The 22,462-nt window shown below is 44.9% G+C and overlaps 1 protein-coding gene across 1 annotated transcript in view; it reads left to right on the top strand.

Moving 5' to 3' along the window:
* The window catches only part of LOC141073609 (uncharacterized), a 75,112-nt gene extending 54,247 nt beyond the window's left edge, over positions 1–20,865 (top strand). The window contains exon 7 of the mRNA XM_073560910.1: positions 8,937–20,865. Within this exon, the coding sequence (XP_073417011.1) occupies positions 8,937–10,444 (1,508 nt within the window). The 3' untranslated portion in view covers positions 10,445–20,865. The remainder of the gene's footprint in view (positions 1–8,936) is intronic.
* The last annotated feature ends 1,597 nt before the right edge of the window (positions 20,866–22,462 follow it).

Below are 22,462 nucleotides of genomic sequence, written 5' to 3'. Positions count from 1 at the left end.
CAGGTGGTGAAGTGGTCGAAGGTGGTGGTGGCTGGCCCTGGAGGGCGGTAAATGACAGCCAGTTGGAGGGGGATGTGTTGCGCACAGAGTGCACCTCAAACGAAGGGAGGTAACGGAGGGTGGCAGTGGGATTGGAGTGAAGGAGCAGTTATCTGACAGGAGAAAACCAACTCCTCCGCCATGCCTGCTGCTATGGCGGGGGGTGTGGGAAACGTGGAATCCACCATACGAAAGTGTAGTAGGAGAGGCTGAGTCAGAAGGGGTAAGCCAGGTTTCAGTGATGGCGAGGAAAGAAAATTTATTAGTAATGAAAAAGATCATGGATGTAGGAAAGTTTGTTGCAGACAGAGTGAGCGTTCCATAGAGCTCCTGTTAGTGGGACTGGGGAAGCGGGGGCTGGGCGAATGGTTATAAGGTTAGAGCGGATACGGAAAGTTGTGATAGAGCATGGATGGGAGGTAGAAATGACTGTGGGAATGTGGTGAGGAGGACCAGGATTTGGAGAAATATCACTGGCAGTCAGGAGGAACAGAGAAAGTGTAAGCAGGTGGGAGCAGTAAGAGGGCATGAGAGGGCTGTTTGTGTTTGGTGATGGTTTGTGTATGTTGAGGAACAGTTCTGAGGAGGACGTGAGATGGATGGGAGAGGATGGAGGGAGAGATGAATAGTTCCTTACTAGGTGTAGGGATTAGGGGGGTAGCAGAAAGTGAAGGACTATAGGGGGTAAGTGAAAACAAACCAACATTGTTTTCAGTGAATTTCCAGTTACCTTCAGTTCCCTTCTGGTTCAATTCTGGATTCATTCTGAATCTTCAGACTTGTATGATACACACTTATAGGATTACATGCTGCAGACTGACATCTTGCAGACATATGGTTTGCAATATATTTGCTAGAGAGTGCATTCAGGTGTGAAGCAGAGAGGAGTGGTCTGTGCTCATCTTGGTCAGATAATTAAGAATGGACCAGATGCATATGATCAAGGCAGTGTAAACAAGCTCATATAAATAATAATGGGATAAAGCAGGGGTTAGTTGAAACATACCAAGTGAATGCTAGCAGCAGAAGTAAGAAAAGTCTGTGTGGAAAGTTGGGTGACGTACCTGTAGGGAGAAAAGATAAATGGACATGCTGATTAGAGTGCGATGGCAGATGGCAAGGCACAGTCTGTATAAATTATTCTGGATTAATTCTGAATCTTCACACTTGTGTGATACACACTTATAGGATACATGCTGTAGACTGACCAACTCTGCACTGAGCTATTAAAAATAAATATATTTTTTTGTATTGTTCTTTAAGGGAATGAGTCACATTTTTTTTTTTTAATTACCATTAATACCACATACAAGGGACAAATATTGCCACACCATGACCAGATGACATATTACCACCACATAGTGACTGATTAATACCACATGCAAGGAACAAATACCGCCACACCATGACCGGATGCCATATTACCACCACATAGTGACTGAATACTTTAATATTGATCATTAATAAAAAAACAATACTAAGTACCATAGTACACAGGACAGTGTACAGGTAATGCAGTGATCACCAGTAACATACACAGGACCTCTGTATATAGTATACATTGTATAGTGTCAGTGTACAGGTAACACACTGACTCACCACTGACATACGCAGGAGCTTTCTATAAAGTGTCTGTACAGGTAATACAGTGAAAGCCGATGATATTGTACACAGGACCTCTGTATATAGTGTCAGTGTGCAGATAATACAGTGATCAGTAGTACAATTATACACAGGACATCTGTATATAGTATACTGTTGTGAACTCCCTTGCTCGGACTTCTGAGCCAAAGCTCCCTCTGCTCCTTCTGGTGGTTACTGAGAGTAGTGGAGCTGGCTAGGTTGATGGAAATTCCCCACCTGACAACGATAATTGGGAACCTGGGATTACTGGCTGGGAGCATATAATTGAGCTGGCTGCTCTTGGTGGTTGCTGGTGATTTCCTCCATGTGCATTTGGAGTTCTTTTGTCCCCTGCCTGATCTCCATGGTTCAGTTAAGTGATTCTTTTGCTAATCCTTTGCATCTTATCTGGTTGTGCCTTTTTTTGCTTTCTGCTTTTTTGCTAGGGTTTAGCGTACTCCCTGCTGGGGGCAGTGCTGGGCCCGGCTCCATATGTTACAGCTTGTCAGTTTGTTCAGTCCCGTTATGTTAGTGTCTTTTGCTTTGCTTCCAGTTTACACGAGAGTGCTGATCTAGCGGGGGAGAGGTCGTGTTGCCTCAGGCTTTTTGTATATCAGAAGTGTTGGATTTTTGCGGGGTTTTGTATGTGATTGCAGATAGTATCTTTTCTGTCCTGTCCTGTCCTGTCTGGACAGCTTGGGCCCCACCGTTTGCTCGGTCTGATTTCTGCCTGTGTTTGTGTTTCATCTTGTCTCACCGACAGTGTATGTTTGGGGGCTGTCTATTCCTTTGGGGATCTGCTCCGGGGCAGTTTAGATTTCACCTTTCTGTCTTTGGGCTTAGTTAGTTTTCCGGCTGTCACGAAGCGTCTAGGGCATCGTAGGAACGCTCCACGGCTACGGCTAGTTGTGTTGATGGGATCAGGCGTCTGCAATCCGCTAGTTACCAACCTCTCCGGTTTTCTGGTGGCTCAGCCTGTTCTTGCCATCCTCCTCGGTGACCCATTCATAACAGAATCGCCAGCCAAACCGTAGACTCTAGGGTACTCAAAAGAAGGAAAGAATTGTAAAAAAAAAAAAAAAAAAGTGTCAGAATTTTTTTTATATATTTTTTCCTCTTTTTCTCTGGGGCCATAGGAAGATTTTTTCCTTACTGGAGGCTAAGCAATTGTCCGATCGTGTTGAACAGCTCGCTGCTGAACTGCGGGGAATTTCTGCCTATCTCAATCATCTGCTGTTGAACCAAAAATCCCTACTCCTGATCTGTTTTCGGGGGATCGGTCAAAATTTTTGAATTTCAAGAATAACTGTAAACTATTTCTTGCTTTAAAGCCTAAAGGCCCCGTCACACACAGCAAGCTCGCTAGCGAGAGCGCTGATTTTGTGACGCCACAGCGATCTCGCCAGCGAGATCGCTGTCTGTGACGGGGATCAGCGCGCGGCTCTTAGATACCCGTTGTTTACATTGGAAACCAGATTGCTCGCTGGTCCTGATCGCTGAAGGGGCTGTCTATGTGACAGCTCACCAGCGATCAGCCTAACGATGTCCCAGCGATCCCATCCTTGTCGGATCGTTGATGGGATCGCTGGGACATTATGTGTAACGGGGCCTTAATTCATCTGGGAGCTCGGTGCAGCAGGTTAAAATTGTCATCTCCCTGCTGTGCGGTGATCCCCAGGTTTGGGCTTTTTTCTCTGACACCTGGAGATCCTATTCTGGCTAATGTAGATGAGTTTTTCAGGCCCTGGGGTTGTTGTATGATGAACCTACACTGTGTGCAGAATTATTAGGCAAATGAGTATTTTGATCACATCATCCTTTTTATACATGTCCTACTGCAAGCTGTATAGGCTTGAAAGCCAACTGCCAATTATGTAAATCAGGTGATTTGCATCTCTGTAATGAGGAGTATGGTCGAATGACATCAAAACCCTATATAAGGTGTGCTTAATTATTAGGCAACTTCCTTTCCTTTGGCAAAATGGGTCAGAAGAAAGATTTGTCGGACTCTGAAAAGTCAAAAATTATGAGATGTCTTGCAGAGGGATGCAGCAGTCTTGAAATTGCCAAACTTTTGAAGCGTGATCACGGAACAATCAAGCGTTTCATGGCAAATAGCCAACAGGGTCGCAAGAAGCGTGTTGATTAAAAAAAGGCTCAAAATAACTGCCCATGAATTGAGGAAAATCAAGCGTCAAGATGCCATTTGCCACCAGTTTTGTCATTTTTCAGAGCTGCAACGTTACTGGAGTATCAAAAAGCACAAGGTGTGCCAATACTCAGGGACATGGCCAAGGTAAGGAAGGCTGAAAAATTACCACCTTTGAACAAGAAACATAAGATAAAACGTCAAGACTGGGCCAAGAAATATCTTAAGACTGATTTTTCTAAGGTTTTATGGACTGATGAAATGAGAGTGACTCTTGATGGGCCAGATGGATGGGCCCGAGGCTGGATCTGTAAAGGGCAGAGAGCTCCACTCTGACTCAGACGCCAGCAAGGTGGAGGTGGGGTACTGGTATGGGCTGGTATCATCAAAGAAAAACTTGTGGGACCTTTTCGGGTTGAGGATGGAGTGAAGCTCAACTCCCAGACCTACTGCCAGTTTCTGGAAGACACCTTCTTCAAGCAGTGGTACAGGAAGAAGTCGGTATCGTTCAAGAAAAACATGATTTTCATGCAGGACAATGCTCCATCACATGCATTCAAATACTCCACAGCGTGGCTGGCGAGTAAAGGTCTAAAAGAAGAAAAAATAATGACATGGCCCCCTCGTTCACCTGATCTGAACCCCATAGAGAACCTTTGGTCCCTCATAAAATGTGAGATCTACAAGGAGGGAAAACAGTACACCTCTCGGAACATTGTCTGGGAGGCTGTGGTGGCTGCTGCACGCAATGTTGATCGTAAACAGATCAAGCAACTGACAGAATCTATGGATGGAAGGCTTTTGAGTGTCATTGTAAAGAAAGTTGGCTATATTGGTCACTGATTTTTTTTGTTTTGTTTTGTTTTTGAATGTCAGAAATGTTTATTTCGAATTTTTGTGTTATATTGGTTTTTACCTGGTGAAAATAAACAAGTGAGATGGGTATATATTTGGTTTTTATTAAGTTGCCTAATAATTCTGCACAGTAATAGTTACCTGAAAAAACAGATATCCTCCTAAGATAGCCAAATCTAAAAAAAAACCACTCCAACTTCCAAAAATATTAAGCTTTGATATCTGAGTCTTTTGGGTTGATTGAGAACATAGTTGTTGTTCAATAATAAAAAGAATCCTCTCAAATACAACTTGCCTAATAATTCTGCACGCAGTGTAATGCTGTTGATCAAGCTGAGAAAACCTTATTGGCATTGAACCAGGGTCAAGATCCTGCGGAGTTATATTGCCAGAAGTTCCAAAAGTGGGCGGTCCTTACTAAATGGAATGATGATGCCCTAGTAGCTCTCTTTCGGAAAGGTCTGGCAGAAACTGTAAAAGATGTTATGGTGGGATTTCCTGTCCCCTCTGGTCTTAACGACTCCATGTCATTAGCCATTCAAATTTATTGACGTTTACGTGAACATAAAAGTACGCAAGAGGCGGTGCTGCCTTTTGTACAAACTTCTGAACCCATGCAGCAAAGAAGAGCTGCTTACATTTTTGTACCAGGAGTGACATAAGGTCATCAAAAGCAGTCTGAAAGACTGGTGGAAAGCATGCCAAGACTCATGAAAGCTGTGATTAAAAATCATGGTTATTCCCTAAAATATTGATTTCTGAACTTTTCCTGAGTTAAAACATTAGTATTGTTTTGTTTCTAATTGATTATGAACTTGTTTTCTTATATTATTTGAGGTCTGCAAGCACTGCATTTTTTTGTTATTTTGACCATTTCTCATTTTCTGAAAATAAATACAAAATTTAGTGGTTGGAAATTCGAAGACATGTTGCGAGTTTATAGAAAAAAAAGAATAATTTACATTTTACTCAAATATACCGTATTTATCGGACTATAAGACGCACCCCAAATTTTGGGGTTGAAAATAGCATAAAAAATGTGTTTTTTATGAGATGGGGGTCCGTCTTATTGTCCGAATTTAAGGTATCTTACCTGAGGGCCGGTGATGGTACAGCGGGGTCATAGCAGGCATGGTCTCTTCTTCGGGAAGCCAGCGGCGGCAGGAGTGGACAATACTGCATTCCCGGGATGCGATGCTGCCGGACTGACGGCGGCGAGGCAGAGCACCAGAGCAGGTCCCTTCTTCGGGATGCCGGCAGCAGGATTGTGTCCACGCTGCTGTCTTGTGTCGCACATTGAGATCTTGGCAGCCATTTTCCTGAAAGCCGATTGCCGCCGAGATTTCAATCTGCGCACACGCGGCCTCCGGTGGCGATTTTCCTGAATTCTTCGGTGGCCTACGGCTTCAGGAAGATGGCTCCAGGGAAACCGGTGATGCGCTCACCGTGGACACTGGACAGCAGCGTGGACACATTTCTGCCGCCGGCAACCTGAGAAAGGGACCCTGCTCAGGTGCACTCCACACTGCCCACTGCCGCAGCATCACCACATCTCTGCCGCAGCCGCTTCTGCTGCCCCAACCCCTTGGTAAGCCTGCATTCGCATCATAAGATGCACCCCCCATTTTCCTCCCAAATTTTTTGGGGAAAAAGTGCGTCTTATGGTACGAAACATGGTACCTATAAAGAGAAAAATCAGACAAACTGAAAATTTTGCAGTGGTCTCTTAATTTTTGCCATAGCTGTATATAAGAATATGTAGTACTTTGTTCTCCTTTCTTGAATCCACTGTTTACATTAACAAAAAAATATATAAAACCCTACTTTTTATCAAAAGCCATGACTTGTGTACATGACCAGTCTACTCCAATGTGCTCTGCTCTGTATTAGGCCGGGTCGCACATGTGAGAAACTTGGACGAGTCTTTCAACTTATTACCCGGCACTGCCGCTAGCACTCTGGGTGTTATTACCCAGCAGCAGTACTGGGTATTAAGATGCAAGACTCGTCCGAGTTTCTCGTATGTATGATATTGGCCTTAGAGTCCCTGTACCTGTCAGAGAATGTCTTAGTCTGTCAATTTCATTGTATTACAGTTTAATAATAATACATTTTCTATAGCGCCGACATATTCCGCAGCACTTTACATTTCAGAGGGGATTTGTACAGACAATAGACATTACAGCATAACAATAATCACATAGATTATAACAAATACTAAGAGGAATGAGGGCCCTGCTCTCAAGCTTACAGTCTATGAGGAAAAAGGTAGACACGAAAGGTGGGTGGTAACAATTGCCCTGATTGTATGGACCAGCCATAATGTTAAGTGTGTAACAGTACAGACACAGAGGGCTAATGGATGCATAAAGCATGTGGGAACATGATGCGGGGAACCTGGTTATGGTAAAACTTTTGACTGTGCCACCCAGGGATAGATTAGGTTAGTGTGTTGAGGTGGTAGGCCAGTCTGAATAAATGTGTTTTCAAGGAACGCTTAAAATTGTGGGGATTGGGGACTAATCGTATTGACCTGGGAAGTGCATTCCAAAGAATTGGCACAGCACGTGTAAAGTCTTGGAGACGGGAGTGGGAGGTTCTGATTATTAAGGATGCTAACCTCAGGTCATCAGCAGAACGAAGGGCAGGGGTAGGGTGGTATACTGGAACGAGGGAGGAGATGTAGGGTGGTGCTGAGCCGTGGAGAGCTTTGTGGGTGAGGGTAATAAGTTTGTACTGGATTCTGCAGTGGATGGGTAGCCAGTGTAATGACTGACACAAGGTAGAGGCATCGGTGTAACGATTGGTGAGGAATATGATCCTGGCTGCAGCATTCAAGACAGATTGGAGAGGGGAGAGTTTGGTAAGAGGGAGACCGATTAGAAGAGAGTTACAATAGTCGAGACGAGAATGAAAGAAACAGTAAGAGTTTTTGCGGAGTCAAAAGTAAGAAAAGGTCGAATTCTAGAAATGTTTTTGAGGTGCAGATAACAAGAGTGAGCCAGTGATCGGATGTGGGGGCAGAGGAAAGCTCGGAGTCAAGTATGACCCCAAGACAGCGGGCATGTTGCTGGGGAGTAATAGTGGAACCACACACGGAAATGGCAATGTCGGGTATAGGTACATTAGTAGAGGGAGGAAACACAAGGAGTTCAGTCTTTGACAGGTTCAGTTTCAGATATAGTGAGGACATGATATTAGACACAGCGTTTAGACAATCGCCGGTGTTTTCTAGAAAGGCTGGCATGATGTCAGGAGAAGAAGCGTATAATTGGGTGTCATCAGCATAGAGATGGTACTGGAAACCAAATCTACTGATTGTTTGACCAATAGGGGCAGTGTACAAGGAGAAGAGGAGGGGGCCTAGAACTGATCCTTGAGGAACCCCAACAGTAAGGGGAATGTGAGAGGAGGAGGAACAGGCAAAAGATACAGTAAAGGAGTGGTCAGAGAGATAGGAGGAGAACCAGGAGAGAACGGTGTCCTTGAGGCCAATGGAACGGAGCATAGTGAGGAGGAGCTGATGATCCACAGTGTCGAATGCTGCTGAGAGATGCAAGGGAATTAGCATGGAGTAGTGACCATTAGATTTAGCTGTTAGTAGATCCTTAGAGACTTTAGTGAGGGCAGTTTCAGTAGCGTGTAAAGAGCGGAAACCGTATTGGAGAGGGTCGAGAAGAGAGATATCAAAGAGATAGAGGATAAGACGGGAGTGGACCAGGCGTTCCAGGAGTTTAGAGATGAAGGGAAGATTAGAGACAGGTCTATAGTTAGCGATACAGTTTTGGTCTAGGGATGGTTTTTTAAGTAGTGGATGTATGATGGCATGCTTAAATGAGGAGGGAAAGATACCAGAAGAGAGAGAGAGGTTCAATATTTTAGTTAGGTGAGGGGTGATAGCAGGGGAAAAGGACTGGAGGAGATGTGACGGAAATGGGTCACTAGTGCAAGTGGTTGGGCGAGAAGATGCAAGGAGCCTTCTTACTACTTCTGTGACTAGTTCAAAATCAGAGAGTGAGCTAGATGCAGTGGGGGAGGGAGGACATTGCATGGTATAAGGTGATTGGGAGATAATTTCCTGTCGGATCTGGTCAATTTTTTCTTTGAAGTAATTGGCCAGATCGTCGGCTCGGAGCTCCATTGTAGGGGCCTGTACTCTTGGGTTGAGTAGAGAATGAAAAGTGTCAAATGCTATAAAATATATGATTATAAATAGTAATATAATTGCAATGTTACTGACAAATAATAAAATAATTTGTATTCTTACCAGGTGACTGTACCAGGAACGCAGAGAGACATATGATACTGTCAGATTTTTCAGCAGATAATCTTGGTATGACACCCGATGCTTGTGAAGAATATGTCACTATACCAGATACACCTCAAGACTTTATCAGAAAAAATCTGTCATCTGATACTTTTCATCAGGTCTTTTTCTCTGCTCCATCAAAAACAAATATGCAAAACAAAAGACACAGAAGGGCTGTTGAACATAAAATAGTTGACATAGGGGAAAAAACATTTTCATGTTCAGAATGTGGAAAATGTTTTACACAAAAATCATGTCTTGTAAGACATCAGAGAATTCACACAGGGGAGAAGCCATTTTCATGTTCAGAATGTGGGAAATGTTTTACAATGAAACAACACCTCGTTAGACATCAGAGAATTCACACAGGGGAGAAACCATTTTCTTGTTCAGAATGTGGGAAATGTTTTAATCAGAAAACAAATCTTGTTGCACATCTGAAAAATCACACAAATGAGAAGCCATTTTCATGTTCAGAATGTGGGAAACATTATAATCAGAAAACAAATCTTGTGGCGCATCTGAAAAATCACACAGGGGAGAAGCCATTTTCATGTTCAGTATGTGGAAAATGTTTTTGTAAAAAATCTGTACTTTTTAATCATCAGAGAATTCACACAGGAGAGAAACCATTTTCCTGTTCAGCATGTGGGAAATGTTTTACAATGAAACAACACCTTGTTATACATCAGAGAATTCACACAGGAGAGAAACCTTTTTCCTGTTCAGCATGTGGGAAATGTTTTACAATGAAACAACACCTTGTTATACATCAGAGAATTCACACAGGGGAGAAACCATTTTCATGTTCAGAATGTGGAAATTGTTTTGCAACAAAATCAAGACTTGTAACACATCACAGAATTCACACAGGTGAGAAGCCATTTTCATGTTCAGAATGTGGGAAATGTTTTAATCAGAAAACAAATCTTGTTGCACATCTGAAAAATCACACAGGGGAGAAGCCATTTTCCTGTTCAGAATGTGGGAAATGTTTTCTTCAGAAAACAAATCTTGTTGCACATCTGAAAAATCACACAGGTGAGAAGCCATTTTCCTGTTCAGAATGTGGGAAATGTTTTCTTCAGAAAACAAATCTTGTTGCACATCTGAAAAATCACACAGGAGAGAAGCCATTTTCATGTTCAGAATGTGGAAAATGTTATAGTAAAAAATCTGTGCTTTTTAATCATCAGAGAATTCACACAGGGGAGAAGCCATTTTCATGTTCAGAATGTGAGATACATTATAGTGATAAATTCAAACTTCTAACACATCAGAGAATTCACACAGGAGAGAAGCCTTTTTCTTGTTCAGAATGTGGGAAATGTTTTAGAATAAAATCAGTACTTGTTAGACATCAGAAAATACACACAGGGGCAAAGTCATTTTCATGTTCAGAATGTGGGAAATGTTTTAATCAGAAAGCAAATCTTATTGCACATCTAAAAACACACACAAGAAGGTAGCCATTTTCTTTTTTTTCAAATTCAGTTTTATTGATTTTGTAACACCATTATGTAACCATTGTGAGGTAGCGCTGTCATTTAAGTAGGGGATCACTCGCTTGGCAGCCACAAAATCAGATCTGGCACAGGTTTTTCATTAACCATAACGGTCCATGCGGTTTATTAAACATCATAAACCATGACCAGCAATATATAAACGGCATAGCGTCCATGACAGAGCTTCACTCTGTTAGCAATGTCCAATACGCAGGCTTTTCAGCCTCCCAGTTATATCTCACCCCTTCAGGGTTCTCTCATGGCTGCTTCTCCATACTGCAGACATTCATTCCCTCCAGGGAACTCTCAGGCACTTGCAGTCATTAAACACAGCGTCCACACGTGCTGTCAGGCAGGAAGCCCCATCTCAGCGGGACCTTCCACACTGGACCAACCAGGTCCCAGCATTCACCACCTGTGACCTACCCTGGCCACATTATATGGTTCATAGCCACGCCCACCGGGTCCCATGACTCTGACCTCATCACAGGTCCTTCACACACACATATACACTTTACAATAGCGTTATTAAACACACCCCCTGGGTGGGTTTGTAGGTAACTAGTCCCTGACACATTGAACCAGCACCTCAGCACTATCACTGCTGATTAAAACACACATAAATCTCCATCTCAAGGCCACCCACCTTGAGATACATAATGGTCTTTCAGTATCTTGCCATTCATCCACTCTCCCGGGACATCCATACAGCGCCCCCTAGTGAACACAGTGGTCACTACACCACATACCTCCCCCCTCTGTTCAAACTTATGGGGTTGAACACACAACCTTACATCAGGCTCTCGAGACCGGGCACTCATTACACCTTGCCCCACAGGTCAAGAGAACCATCTCCTATCATACGGCCTCATCTCTACGTTAGGCCTCCCCCGCCCCTAGCGGTCAGAATATCGGCCCTGATCTTTGGCCCTCCAGTTACAGTCTGTCTGCGTCATCAGACACTGTCTAGTCACCACATTCCTCTCCCTTTTTGTTCCGTTCCCCGACCAGCTCCCCCGTTTGGTACGGTCATCAGTCTTAGTTGGGCCTACTGTCTGGCCTGAGTCTGACCCATTCAGCGTCTCACAGGAACTAATGTCTCTCAGCCTCGTACGGCCCGTCGAACTGCCACTTGCTGACATTCTTTGGCCACCTGCCATGTCACTACTTGGAGGAACCCTTCGGGTCCTTACATCTTGGGTTGGAGGCAGCCGCCACTTGGTGTTCCGAACTTCTTTATTGTTTCGCCGACGGTCCAGCCTCAACTGCTCAATCTCTTGCAGGTACCCCACTTGATACTCCAAGAGCATCTGAAAGTTTCTCAGGCTTTCCACGGAGCCAACCACCAGGACGGGAATCCTACCCTCTTCATTGGATACCTGGTCTTCATTATCAGGAGGGATCCTCACCCTCACCACACCGGAGCTATTTACAAGGTCTTGCATTACCTTCCCGAATCTTTCAATGATTCTCCCAATCAGACCTTTTGGGAACCGGAACTACCTCTTTCCGCAAACCCAACCGATCCATAGCCTCTCTTGCTAACTAGGCGTCGAGTAGCTTTCATATTACTCCACCTAACCAACTGTTTGACATGGAGACACTGCAGATGCATGTTTTTCAGGACAGCCACCCGCTTTGCTGTGTATTTCCTGGCTGACATTATCACCAACTGCCGAGTCTCAGGCGCCCAGTGCAACTTACACACTTTGACCACTTCTTTGAAAGCCTCATGCACACCTTCCTCAGCACAGGCTTCTTGCATGTCTTGGTACATCAATCACAAACTTGAAGGTCGTGGCCTTGCTCTCTTCCTGGCCAGGAGGCTCTGGCTTTACCACGGACACTTCCCTCACTACAGTTGACCCGATCGGGTGACTTCTTCAGTTCTCAGCTCCTCAACCTCATGAGATCTCATCTCTTCCCGACCGTCTGCCAAGACGGGCACCGGCAGCTCCGTTCCACCACCCGTCGTACCCGGCCACTGTTCCTCACTGTCCAAGTTCTTCTCCCGCAGAAGACCACTTACAGTTTCTTTAAGCTCCAAGACCTCTTTCTCGAGCTCCTTAACCCTGTGCTCGGCCATTTGTCTCAGGACTCTTTCTCGTTCAATATGTCCTTCCATCTCTTCTCTAAGCGTCTTGTTCACATTTTGCCACGATGACAGGTGACCTCTGAGCCCAGAGACTTCCTTCTCTAGCCCTTCTATTCTGTGCTCTCTTTCTCTCTCAGAGCCACAGTCACCCCCAGAGTGAGTCACCCCGGCCTGTCGAGTAATTCTTCCAGTTACCCACTAACCGTGTTTTCCCCCCAATCGTCTCATCTCCCAGCCCACCATCCGTCATATCACGAGACGTCAGGTCCGTAAGTTGGGCAGATGTACTTCTTCCGGTCATTTCTACCTCTGACCTGTCCACGTCAGGAGCAGTCACCGTCTCAATATCTGTTAGCCCAACAGTAGAAACGTCTCCAACCTCCTGCCATATGCCATCAAACACGACAAAGTTCCGGCCTCTCTCCAAGGCATAGACTAAGTCTCGTGGTATTCCGCCCCCTTGGCACTCAGCACCTATGGGCCCCTCAAGCATCACTCTGTCTACCGTATAGTTCACCGTGACCCCATGTTTACAGCGAACCTGGACCATTCTCAGTCAGACAGAAAGTGAGAGGAGATCTTGTCAGAGTCACCTGACACTTTGAGTCCAGCCGACCCGAGACTCCTTCTCGGTGCAGCATTACGGTACACACCTGTAGCCCGTCATTATCCGGAAAGAATATTCCACATTCAGAAAACAACATACACGAACATTGCTGTTCCTCTTTTGACACACCAGCCCCTTTCTGGACCACCCCAAGTTGGGTCACCGCCCCCTCCCGAGACGCCACTTTTCGGGTTACCACCCCAATTTGGGTCACTTCCCCCTTCTGGGACTCCACCCCCTTTTGGGCTACCACCCTGACTTGGGCCACCGCCCCCTTCCGGGATTTCCCCATGTCCGTTATAACGGTCTTTTCAGACCACAGTTCACACAACACAGTTTGTCTTTTAACGATACCACACAAGTCCTTGCTGGCACCACCACAGCTCCTGCTGTCACCGATCACCGACACCACCGGCTGCTGTTCACACACAGCGGCTGGTGTCCTCTTCTTAACCCCGCCGAGTTACAGGAAGCTGCTTGTCCCCTTCATAACCCCGCCGAGTTACGGAAACCGCTTGTCTCCTTCGTAACCCCGCCGAGTTACAGGAAGCCGCTTGTCACCTTCTTGACTCCCACTGAGCCACCGCAGGCTGAGTTGAGAAAAGAAAAAAAACGCCACACAAATAAACTTACGTGTCCTTTCTGTGTGCTATTCAGGACGTTCAGTCTCCTCTCCTGAGACCGACCGACACACAGGGTGCACCGGGTGCTATTCAGGGAGCGACCCTCCCAGGGTTTCCCAACACACCGGCCACACCAACACAACACACAAAACTCACGTGTCCTGTCTGTGTGCTATTCAGGATGTTCTGTCTCCGCCTGAGACCGTCCAACACAGGGTGCATCGGGTGCTATTCAGGGAGCGGCCCTCCGCCCAGGGTTTCCCATAACACCGGCCTCACCAGGTCCAGGGGCTTAGCGGGTGCTCTTCAGGACATCCATCTCCTCCTGTGACTGCCCAACACTCATGCCTCACCAGGTCCAAAGTCATACCATGTGCTCCAGGTATCCGATTCTTCTAGAATCTCCCAAAACTGACCCTCCAGGACCTTGCTCACTGAACCCTCCAGGTACACAGTCTTTCCCACTGACCCAGGTTAGTACAACATGAACACCTGTCCGTTACCTGTCTCAGCCCCACAGGTCCTCGGATACCTCTTCTCCACAGAGGCACCCTATCAATCACCAGTCTCTTTCTCTCTGATCCCGGTCAGTACAACACGGTTTTCACGACCGTCACCTGCTGGCCGCGCAGGTTCTCGGACCCCTCTACCGCAGAGGTATCCTATAAGTCTCTTTCTCCTGGGGAAATGTCCGCACTGGGCTCACCGATCCAGACAGTGCCTTACTCACTACGCCGCCCCACGGTTCCAGAACCACAGCCGGGCAGTGGCTTCCCCAACCGTCAGCCTTCCTGGCTTAGCGTTGCCCTTAGCAACTGACTTTGCAGTCCTCTTCTGTTGCTCCCCGCAACAATGCTGCAACAATGCCCATAGCTTTCTCCACCAAATGTGAGGTAGCGCTGTCATTTAAGTAGGGGATCACTCTCCTGGCAGCCACAAAATCAGATCCGGCACAGGTTTTTCAATTACCATAACGGTCCATGCGGTTTATTAAATATCATAAACCATGACCAGCAATATATAAATGGCATAGCGTCCATGACAGAGCTTCACTCTGTTAGCAATGTTCTAGACGCAGGCTTTTCAGCCTCCCAGTTATATCTCACCCCGTCAGGGTTCTCTCATGGCTGCTTCTCCATACTGCAGACATTCATTCCCTCCAGGGAACTCTCAGGCACTTGCAGCCATTACTCACAGCGTCCACACGTGCTGTCAGGCAGGCAGCCCCATCTCAGCGGGACCTTCCACACTGGACCAACCAGTTCCTAGCATTCACCACCTGTGACCTACCCTGGCCACATTATATGGTTCATAGCGACGCCCACCGGGTCACATGACTATGACCTCATTACAGGTTCTTCACACACACATATACACTTTACAATAGCGTTATTAAACACACCCCCTGGGTGGGTTTGTAGGTAACTAGTCCCTGACACATTGAACCAGCACCTCAGCAGTATCACTGCTGATTAACACACATAAATCTCCATCTCAAGGCCACCCACCTTGAGATACATAATGGTCATTCAGTATCTTGCCATTGATCCACTCTCCTGGGACAGCTATACAGCGCCCCCTAGTGGACACAGTGGTCAGTACACCACACCATAAACAGAAAATGAAAGTCTGGAAGAGGAAGAACTGAAAAAAGCGATATATAGACTTCATTACATAAAGCATCAAATTATAAATAATCTTGGCACTCAAATGATGCGTAGAAATTTTTTTAATGCAGTCCACAGTAAGCAGCATATGTACAACAGGCGGTTCGGTCCCTAGGACCTTCCACAGTTTACTACAGCAAAGATAGAAACAAAAAAATAAAGTATATACATCAATACAGACTTAAGTCACAGCTCAGATATAGGTATATATGCAGAGAACATTCAAATATTATTGGTCAAATAGTATGGCACCACTCAGTCAGGGGGCAAGAAATATTTAGTGACTATTCCATAACATCTCTGAACAAAAAAAATGGGTAGAGGAAAGAGACAAGGAAAAAGACCTACCCGACTGCTTGATCGGTGGTAGTATACAGTTTTGTTAGGCCTCTTTCACACTTCCGTTTTTTACAACCAGTCACAATCCGCCAGGTTTTTAAAAAAAACGGATCCTCAAAATTTTTTTGAGGATCCGTTTTTTTCCCATTGACTTGCATTAATGGCGGATTGTGACAGATTGCTGTCCGTTGCATCCGTTTTTTGTGAGGATCCGCCAAAAGTTGCTGTCCGTCACGATCCTCAAAAATTTCAAAACGGAGCTTGTAACGTTTTTTTCTCTGGCGGATCCTGCAAACACTGATTTAACCCGAATTTCTTTCTGGGTGCCGGACAAAAAAAAATCTCTCTCTCTCTCTCTCTCTCTCTCTCTCTCTCTCTCTCTCTCTCTCTCTCTCTCTCTCTCTCTCTCGGCCAGCGATTCCTTTAAATTTCTTCATTTTCAGGATCCGTCTGAAAACGGATCCTATGCCATCCGTTCACATCAGTTGAGAACGGATCCGCTTGTCCGCCTTTTTGACGGATTATAACTGATGCAAAAAACTGAAGTGTGAAAGAGGCCTTACAGGACTCCAAGAGTCCCTTGCAGGCCTGTCTTATTGGATAAACAGCACATGTATGTAGCTAACCATATAATGTCTGTGTTGTCCAAAATAAGGGTACAGGACTGAAATATGGAAGTGCCTACCCGTAGGTGCGGTGCCATTGTGACTGGCCTGGTAACATCAGTATCCACCGTGAATGGAACTCCTTTTTGCCTGTAGTCAGGTATATAGTGAGCAAGTATTGATATCTGGCTTGCAAACAATCAAATTAAGTACCTACCCGAGTGTGTTGAGATAGTGGAAACTGAATCTTGACGCGATGTCCACCGCTAGTCGTGAGTATAGTGGTTGTCACGCCAGGTATATATATGTTTGGGGTGGACTGGAGGTGTTACCGGTGTGATATCACCGGATATGACATAGTCATACGTTCCGGTTGCAGGAAGTGTATCGCTCTGTGTTTCACATGTAGTGTGCATTCTGGGACAGGAAATTCTGTGCGTGCCACTGACAGGAAGAACATATCTGTCAGTGGATGATTGCGTTCCACCACTTTACTTGTTCGCTCCAGTTATACAGGATTGGAGTTTGTAACCATTACTTGAAAGTGGGTATATCTGGCAGTCGAGCAGGCAGGGGGAAAATAGGGAAATACGTAGGAGGTCATGGAATGGGGAAACTTCTGGCGCAGTTCAGTATAATTGACTCACAAAATGATGTGTTATCATAGTATATTAATATCCCTCCTATTTATCTTATTTATGTTGGATTCAAGAATTACAGTGTCAAGCGGGAATACGTCTGCTAAAGGAACGATAGCAGATCATAACCCCTATTGAGGCCTTTGGGGGACAGTGTAGTTCGTGAATCCAAAATGCTTCCCTACGTTTCAGGATGCGTATACGGTCGCCACCACCTCTCGGAGGAGGGGTATGCTCAATCACTTGGAACTTCAGTTGTGTTATGTTATGGCCCGAAGTGATGAAATGATAAGGTATTGGTAACAGAAGGTTTTTACATCGTATAGCAGACTTATGTTTTGAAATCCTGTCTTTTATTGGTTGTGTGATTTCACCAATGTACAGAAGACCACATGTACATTTTATGAGATAATTGAGGTGAGGTTTATAAAAAAAACTTTCCTTCCTAAGTAAGGATGTGGAAATGACATTGCTCCTTAAACGATTATTACACTGATTGCACTGAAGGCATAAAAAGGTGCAGTTTTTTGGAGTTTGGAGAAAGTACTGTTTCTTTTAAGGGCATACTGTACAAATGTCTGCCTAACTAGAGAGTCCCTCAAATTGGGTGCTTGTCTGAAGCACGGCATAAAGGGTTGTTGAAATTCCTGGATATCTGTATATGCTGATTGCAATATGTTCCAGTGTCTACTAATGGTTTTATGATTAATGTACATAAAGGAGTGGTACGTATGTACAAATGGGATATGGCTAGTGATTTTAGGACGTATAGGTGTTGTAGGATTTAATGATTCCTTTAGAAGACGGTCTGGATAACCCCTATCCTTGAATTTAGTGTTCATCTCTTTCTACCTTATTGTGCATGTAGTTTCATCAGACACAATTCTTCATACACTCTGAAACTGTGACTTCAGGATAGATTGTTTCATAGGATTAGGATGTAAACTTTGGTATTGTAAAAGTCCATTGCGGTCAGTAGACTTAGTGTATAAGTTGGTTGTAAGAAGTCCTTGTGCATCCTTAAGCACAAGTGTGTCAAGAAAATTGACCTGGTTATCATCTCGTGTCATCATGAAGCTGAGACTGGGCCAAGAGCAGTTAAGATATTCTACAAATTGATTGAGGGATTCCAATGTGCCTCCCTAAATGCAAAAAAATGTAATCAATGAATCTCTTCCAGACTATAACATTGGCCTGGAATAGAGGGTTGGTATAAACAAGTGGTTCCTCAAAATCTTCCATGTAGCAATTTGCATATGGGGAGGGGGGCAGCATTAGAGCCCATGGCAGTTCCTCTGATCTGTAGGTGAAATGAGTCCTGGAATATGAACTAAAGGCCCCTTTACATTTAGCGATGCACCAGCGATCCCGACAACAATACGACCAGGTTAGGATCGCTGGTGCATCGCTAAATGGTCGCTAGTGAGCTGCCACACAGGCAGATCTCACAGCGATGTAGCGACGCAGCAGCGGTCGTTACTTACCTTTCAGATGCGGCGATCCTGACGTCCTCCCGCCCGCGTCCACGCGTTGCTCATCGGCGCCAACAGGAAGCGCCCGACGAGAAATGGAGCTGCACGATCTCGTGCGATCAGCGACAGACAGCGGGGGAGCCGATCGGATGTATCACACATAGCGATATCGCTAGAAATATCTCTGCTGCGTCACAAAATCGGTGACGCTTTAGCGATATCGCTATGTGTAAAGGCCCCTTAATTGTTGGTAAGGACCAAGGTAAGGAGTTCTAGGCAAAGATTTGTTCTGTCTGGATCCATCCCAGATGTAATGAGCAGGCAACGAACTGGATTAATATCTTGTGTATGTGGAATGGAGATATCCAAATCCTTCACATCTAGTGAGACTAGTATAGCTTGCTTGGGAACATTTCCCATATTTCAAATGGTGTGGATGAACGTTCCTGTATCTAGTAAATTGGATGAAGTTGTCTGGATTAATGGGGTCAATATTTTTTCCAAAAAGGTATATATGCAGAGAACATTCAAATTTTATTGGTCAAATAGTATGACACCCCTCAGTCAGGGGGCAAGAAATATACAGTGGGTACGGAAAGTTTTCAGCCCCCTTTAATTTTTTCACTCTTTGTTTCATTACAGCCATTTGGAAAATTCAAAAACAAGTTCATTTTTTCTGTACACTCTGCACCCCGTCTTGACTGAAATAAAAACAGAAATGTAGACCTTTTTGCAAATTTATTAAAAAAGAAAATCTGGTCATAAGTATTCAGACCCTTTGCTCAGACACTCATATTTAAGTCACATGCTGTCCATTTCCTTGTGATCCTCCTAGCCCATTCACTATCTCTTTCTATCCCCCACTCCCTCAAGATGGCTGGACCATCATTGTAAATACACACCTGTACTTTCTATCTCTCCCACCTCATTGTAGATTGTAAGCTCTCATGAGCAGGGTTGTTTTATTTTACTTTAAATATTGTATTATTGTTAACGTTGTTACTTACAACTGTTGTGTTTGAAGCTGTTAAACTGTAAAGTGCTGCGAAATATGTTGGCGCTATATAAAGCTTATTCTTTTTAATCAGATACATTTTTTATTAAACATAACAAAACTTAGAACAGATATTACATGACAATACTCGTACAATATTACAGTAAATCCCCCCCCTTCCCTTACCCACCCCTATGAAGAACTTTTCCAGTGCAAACAACACTTTGTCCATTATTAACAATATCCATCAATATTACAGTTTACCGTGAGTTTTAGGCTATGTGCACACGTTGCGGAGTGTAAGCGTTTTTGCCGCGTTTTTTCGCGACGAAAACGCTTACACAAAGCAACCCATTAAATTCAATGGCATTCCGCAATGCTGTGCTAATGCGTATTTTTCCACGGCGGAATCGCATCACGGAAAAATACGCAGCATGCTCATTGTTCGTGTGGAATCGCGGCGATTCCGCACACATAGGAATGCATTGATCCGCTTACTGTCCGCATATGGCATATGCCCACCATGCGCAAAGTAAGCGGATCATGTGCGGATGGTAACCAGGGTCTGGAGGAGAGGAGACGCTCCTCCAGGCCCTGGGTATCATATCCCTGTTAAAAAAGAATTAAAATAAAAAATTGTGATATTCTCACCTTCCGGTGGCCCCCAGAGTCCTTTCCACCTCTCACCACGCTGCCGGCATCTTCCGGTCCCGGTGATGCCTTGCGACAATGACCTGTGATGACGTAGCGGTCTCACGTGATGCTACATCATTTGGGGTCATTGTCGCAAGGCATCGCTGGGAACGGCAGTTGCCGGGAGCATCGCGAGGATCTGGAATGCTGCGGGGGCTGCCGGAAGGTGAGAATATCACAGTTTTTTATTTTTAACAGCATCAGTAGTAAAAAGTTGGTCACACTTGTCAAACATTATGTTTGGCAAGTGTGACCCACCTGTCAATCAGTTTTCCAAGCGATGCTACAGATCGCTTGGAAAACGCTAGCATTCTGCAAGCTAATTACGCTTGCAAAACGCAAGTCTTTAGCGGGAATACGCATGCCAATTTCCTGCGTATTTCCTGCGGCAGGGAGTTGCGGAATTGCCGTGGAAATTTCTGCGGCAATTCCAAACTTGTGCGCATAGCTTTACGCTACTATAGTATATAAGGTGTTACTCTAATTAATCCATTCCAACCATTGCTGCCATAGTTTATGGAAGAATTCCAGCTTATTCCTCTTGATGTAAATACTTCTTTCAAGTTGAATTTAATTGTTCGTTTGAGGGCTCGTCTCTAATACAATATTTTGCAATCAATTTTCTGGCAATAAACAATAAACTCGCAATTGCTATTTTGGTTATGTTGTCTGGTTTTTATCTGTTTTTATTTCCTCAACGTACCCTAAGGCTGTGTGCACACGCTGCGGATTAGGTGCGGATTCATCCGCGTGGATTTTGTAAAATCCGCAGGTGAAACCGCAGGTCAAAAGACCTGCGGATTGCTCTGCGGTTTTGCCCTGCGGTTTTCCATCTCCTCAATGGAGGAGATGGCAAACCGCAGGGGAATCCGCAGAAAGAATTGACATGTCAATTCTTTCTGCGGATTGAAAACCGCAGATAATCCGCGCGGAAAATTCCGCACCGTCTGCATTGCGGTTTTTGATTCCCATACGGAATCACGGTACTGTACACCGCAGCAGAAACTGCTGCGGGTCCGCAGCGGCCAAAACCGCTGCGGAACCGCAGCAAAATCCGCAGCGTGTGCACACAGCCTAATATACATGTCAGCGGATCCCTAGGGACAACGCACCCATACACTATTCCAATATGGATCAACACTACGATCCAAAAGGAGGACAATCTGTGACAATGCCAAAGCATATGCGGTATATCTGCCTGAGATTGCGAGCACCTTGGGCAGTCAGAGTTAGCCTTCAACCCTTCTTTAAATTACATATCAGGGGTTCTATACACCCTGTGGATCACATATAGCTGTGACATTCTCACAGGTTCACTCATGGATATCTTGGGTACATACTCTAGAATAGATTCCCACCTATCGTTGTTTATCTCTCCCAAGTCTTGTCTCCCACTTCCTTCTAGCTTTGATCGGGTGTCCTCCCAGAAAGGCATGTAGCAGGTCTCTATACACTTCAGATATCGCCCCTTTCGTTTCACTGTTTTTAAGTATAAAATCTAACGTGAGGTCTATTTGTATTTCTATAGGCCCTCTTCTGCTTTGTCTGAAATGCGTGCTGAACCCGTCTATATTGAAAGAGATTTAGCCTTGGTAATTGAAATTCCTCCTGTAACATTTCATATGATTTAAGCTTCCCTTGGTAAATCAACTGACAGATCAGGCCAATACCCATACTTTCCACTCGCCAAATCCCTTCATAGTACTGAACTCCTGAAAATAGATGTTATCCCACATAGACGAAAACCTAGTGAAGTGAGTTACCCCCCTAATCTGCTTGATTTTCTGCCACATCTTATGTATTAGATTTATGGTATGGCAATGTGATCCCCATTTCTTGAAGAGTCCCGCCTCCAATCCCATAGTTAATGGCAAAGTCTTTATTATGTGCTCCAAACTGATCGGTACCTGTCCCTTTTCCAGAGCCTGCCCCCAGCCCTTGAGGTCCTGGCTTTGTGCAGCAAGAAAGTATAACCAGGGATTAGGGAGCGCTAGACCTCCCTCCTCTTTCGGTCTCTGCAGTATTTCCTGTTTAAGTCTCTGACTCTTCTTGCCCCCACACTAATTCTCCAAATAGTGATTTTATCATGCAGAACCTGCTCATTGGGATCCAGATGGGGGAATTATGTAACATATGTAATATTTGCGGCGTCACAATCATTTTGAGGAGATTCACACTGCCCACCACCGATAAATGTAACTTATTCCACGCTGTGATTTTAGTGCGCAGTCTTTTTAATAAGGGGCATA

Source organism: Dendrobates tinctorius, unplaced genomic scaffold (assembly GCF_039654945.1).
Source record: "Dendrobates tinctorius isolate UK_male_01 unplaced genomic scaffold, ASM3965494v1 ptg000014l, whole genome shotgun sequence".
Classification (NCBI taxonomy): domain Eukaryota; kingdom Metazoa; phylum Chordata; class Amphibia; order Anura; family Dendrobatidae; genus Dendrobates; species Dendrobates tinctorius.
The sequence above is the reverse complement of the archived record's forward strand: the minus strand, read 5'-3'. Positions and strand labels throughout refer to the sequence as shown.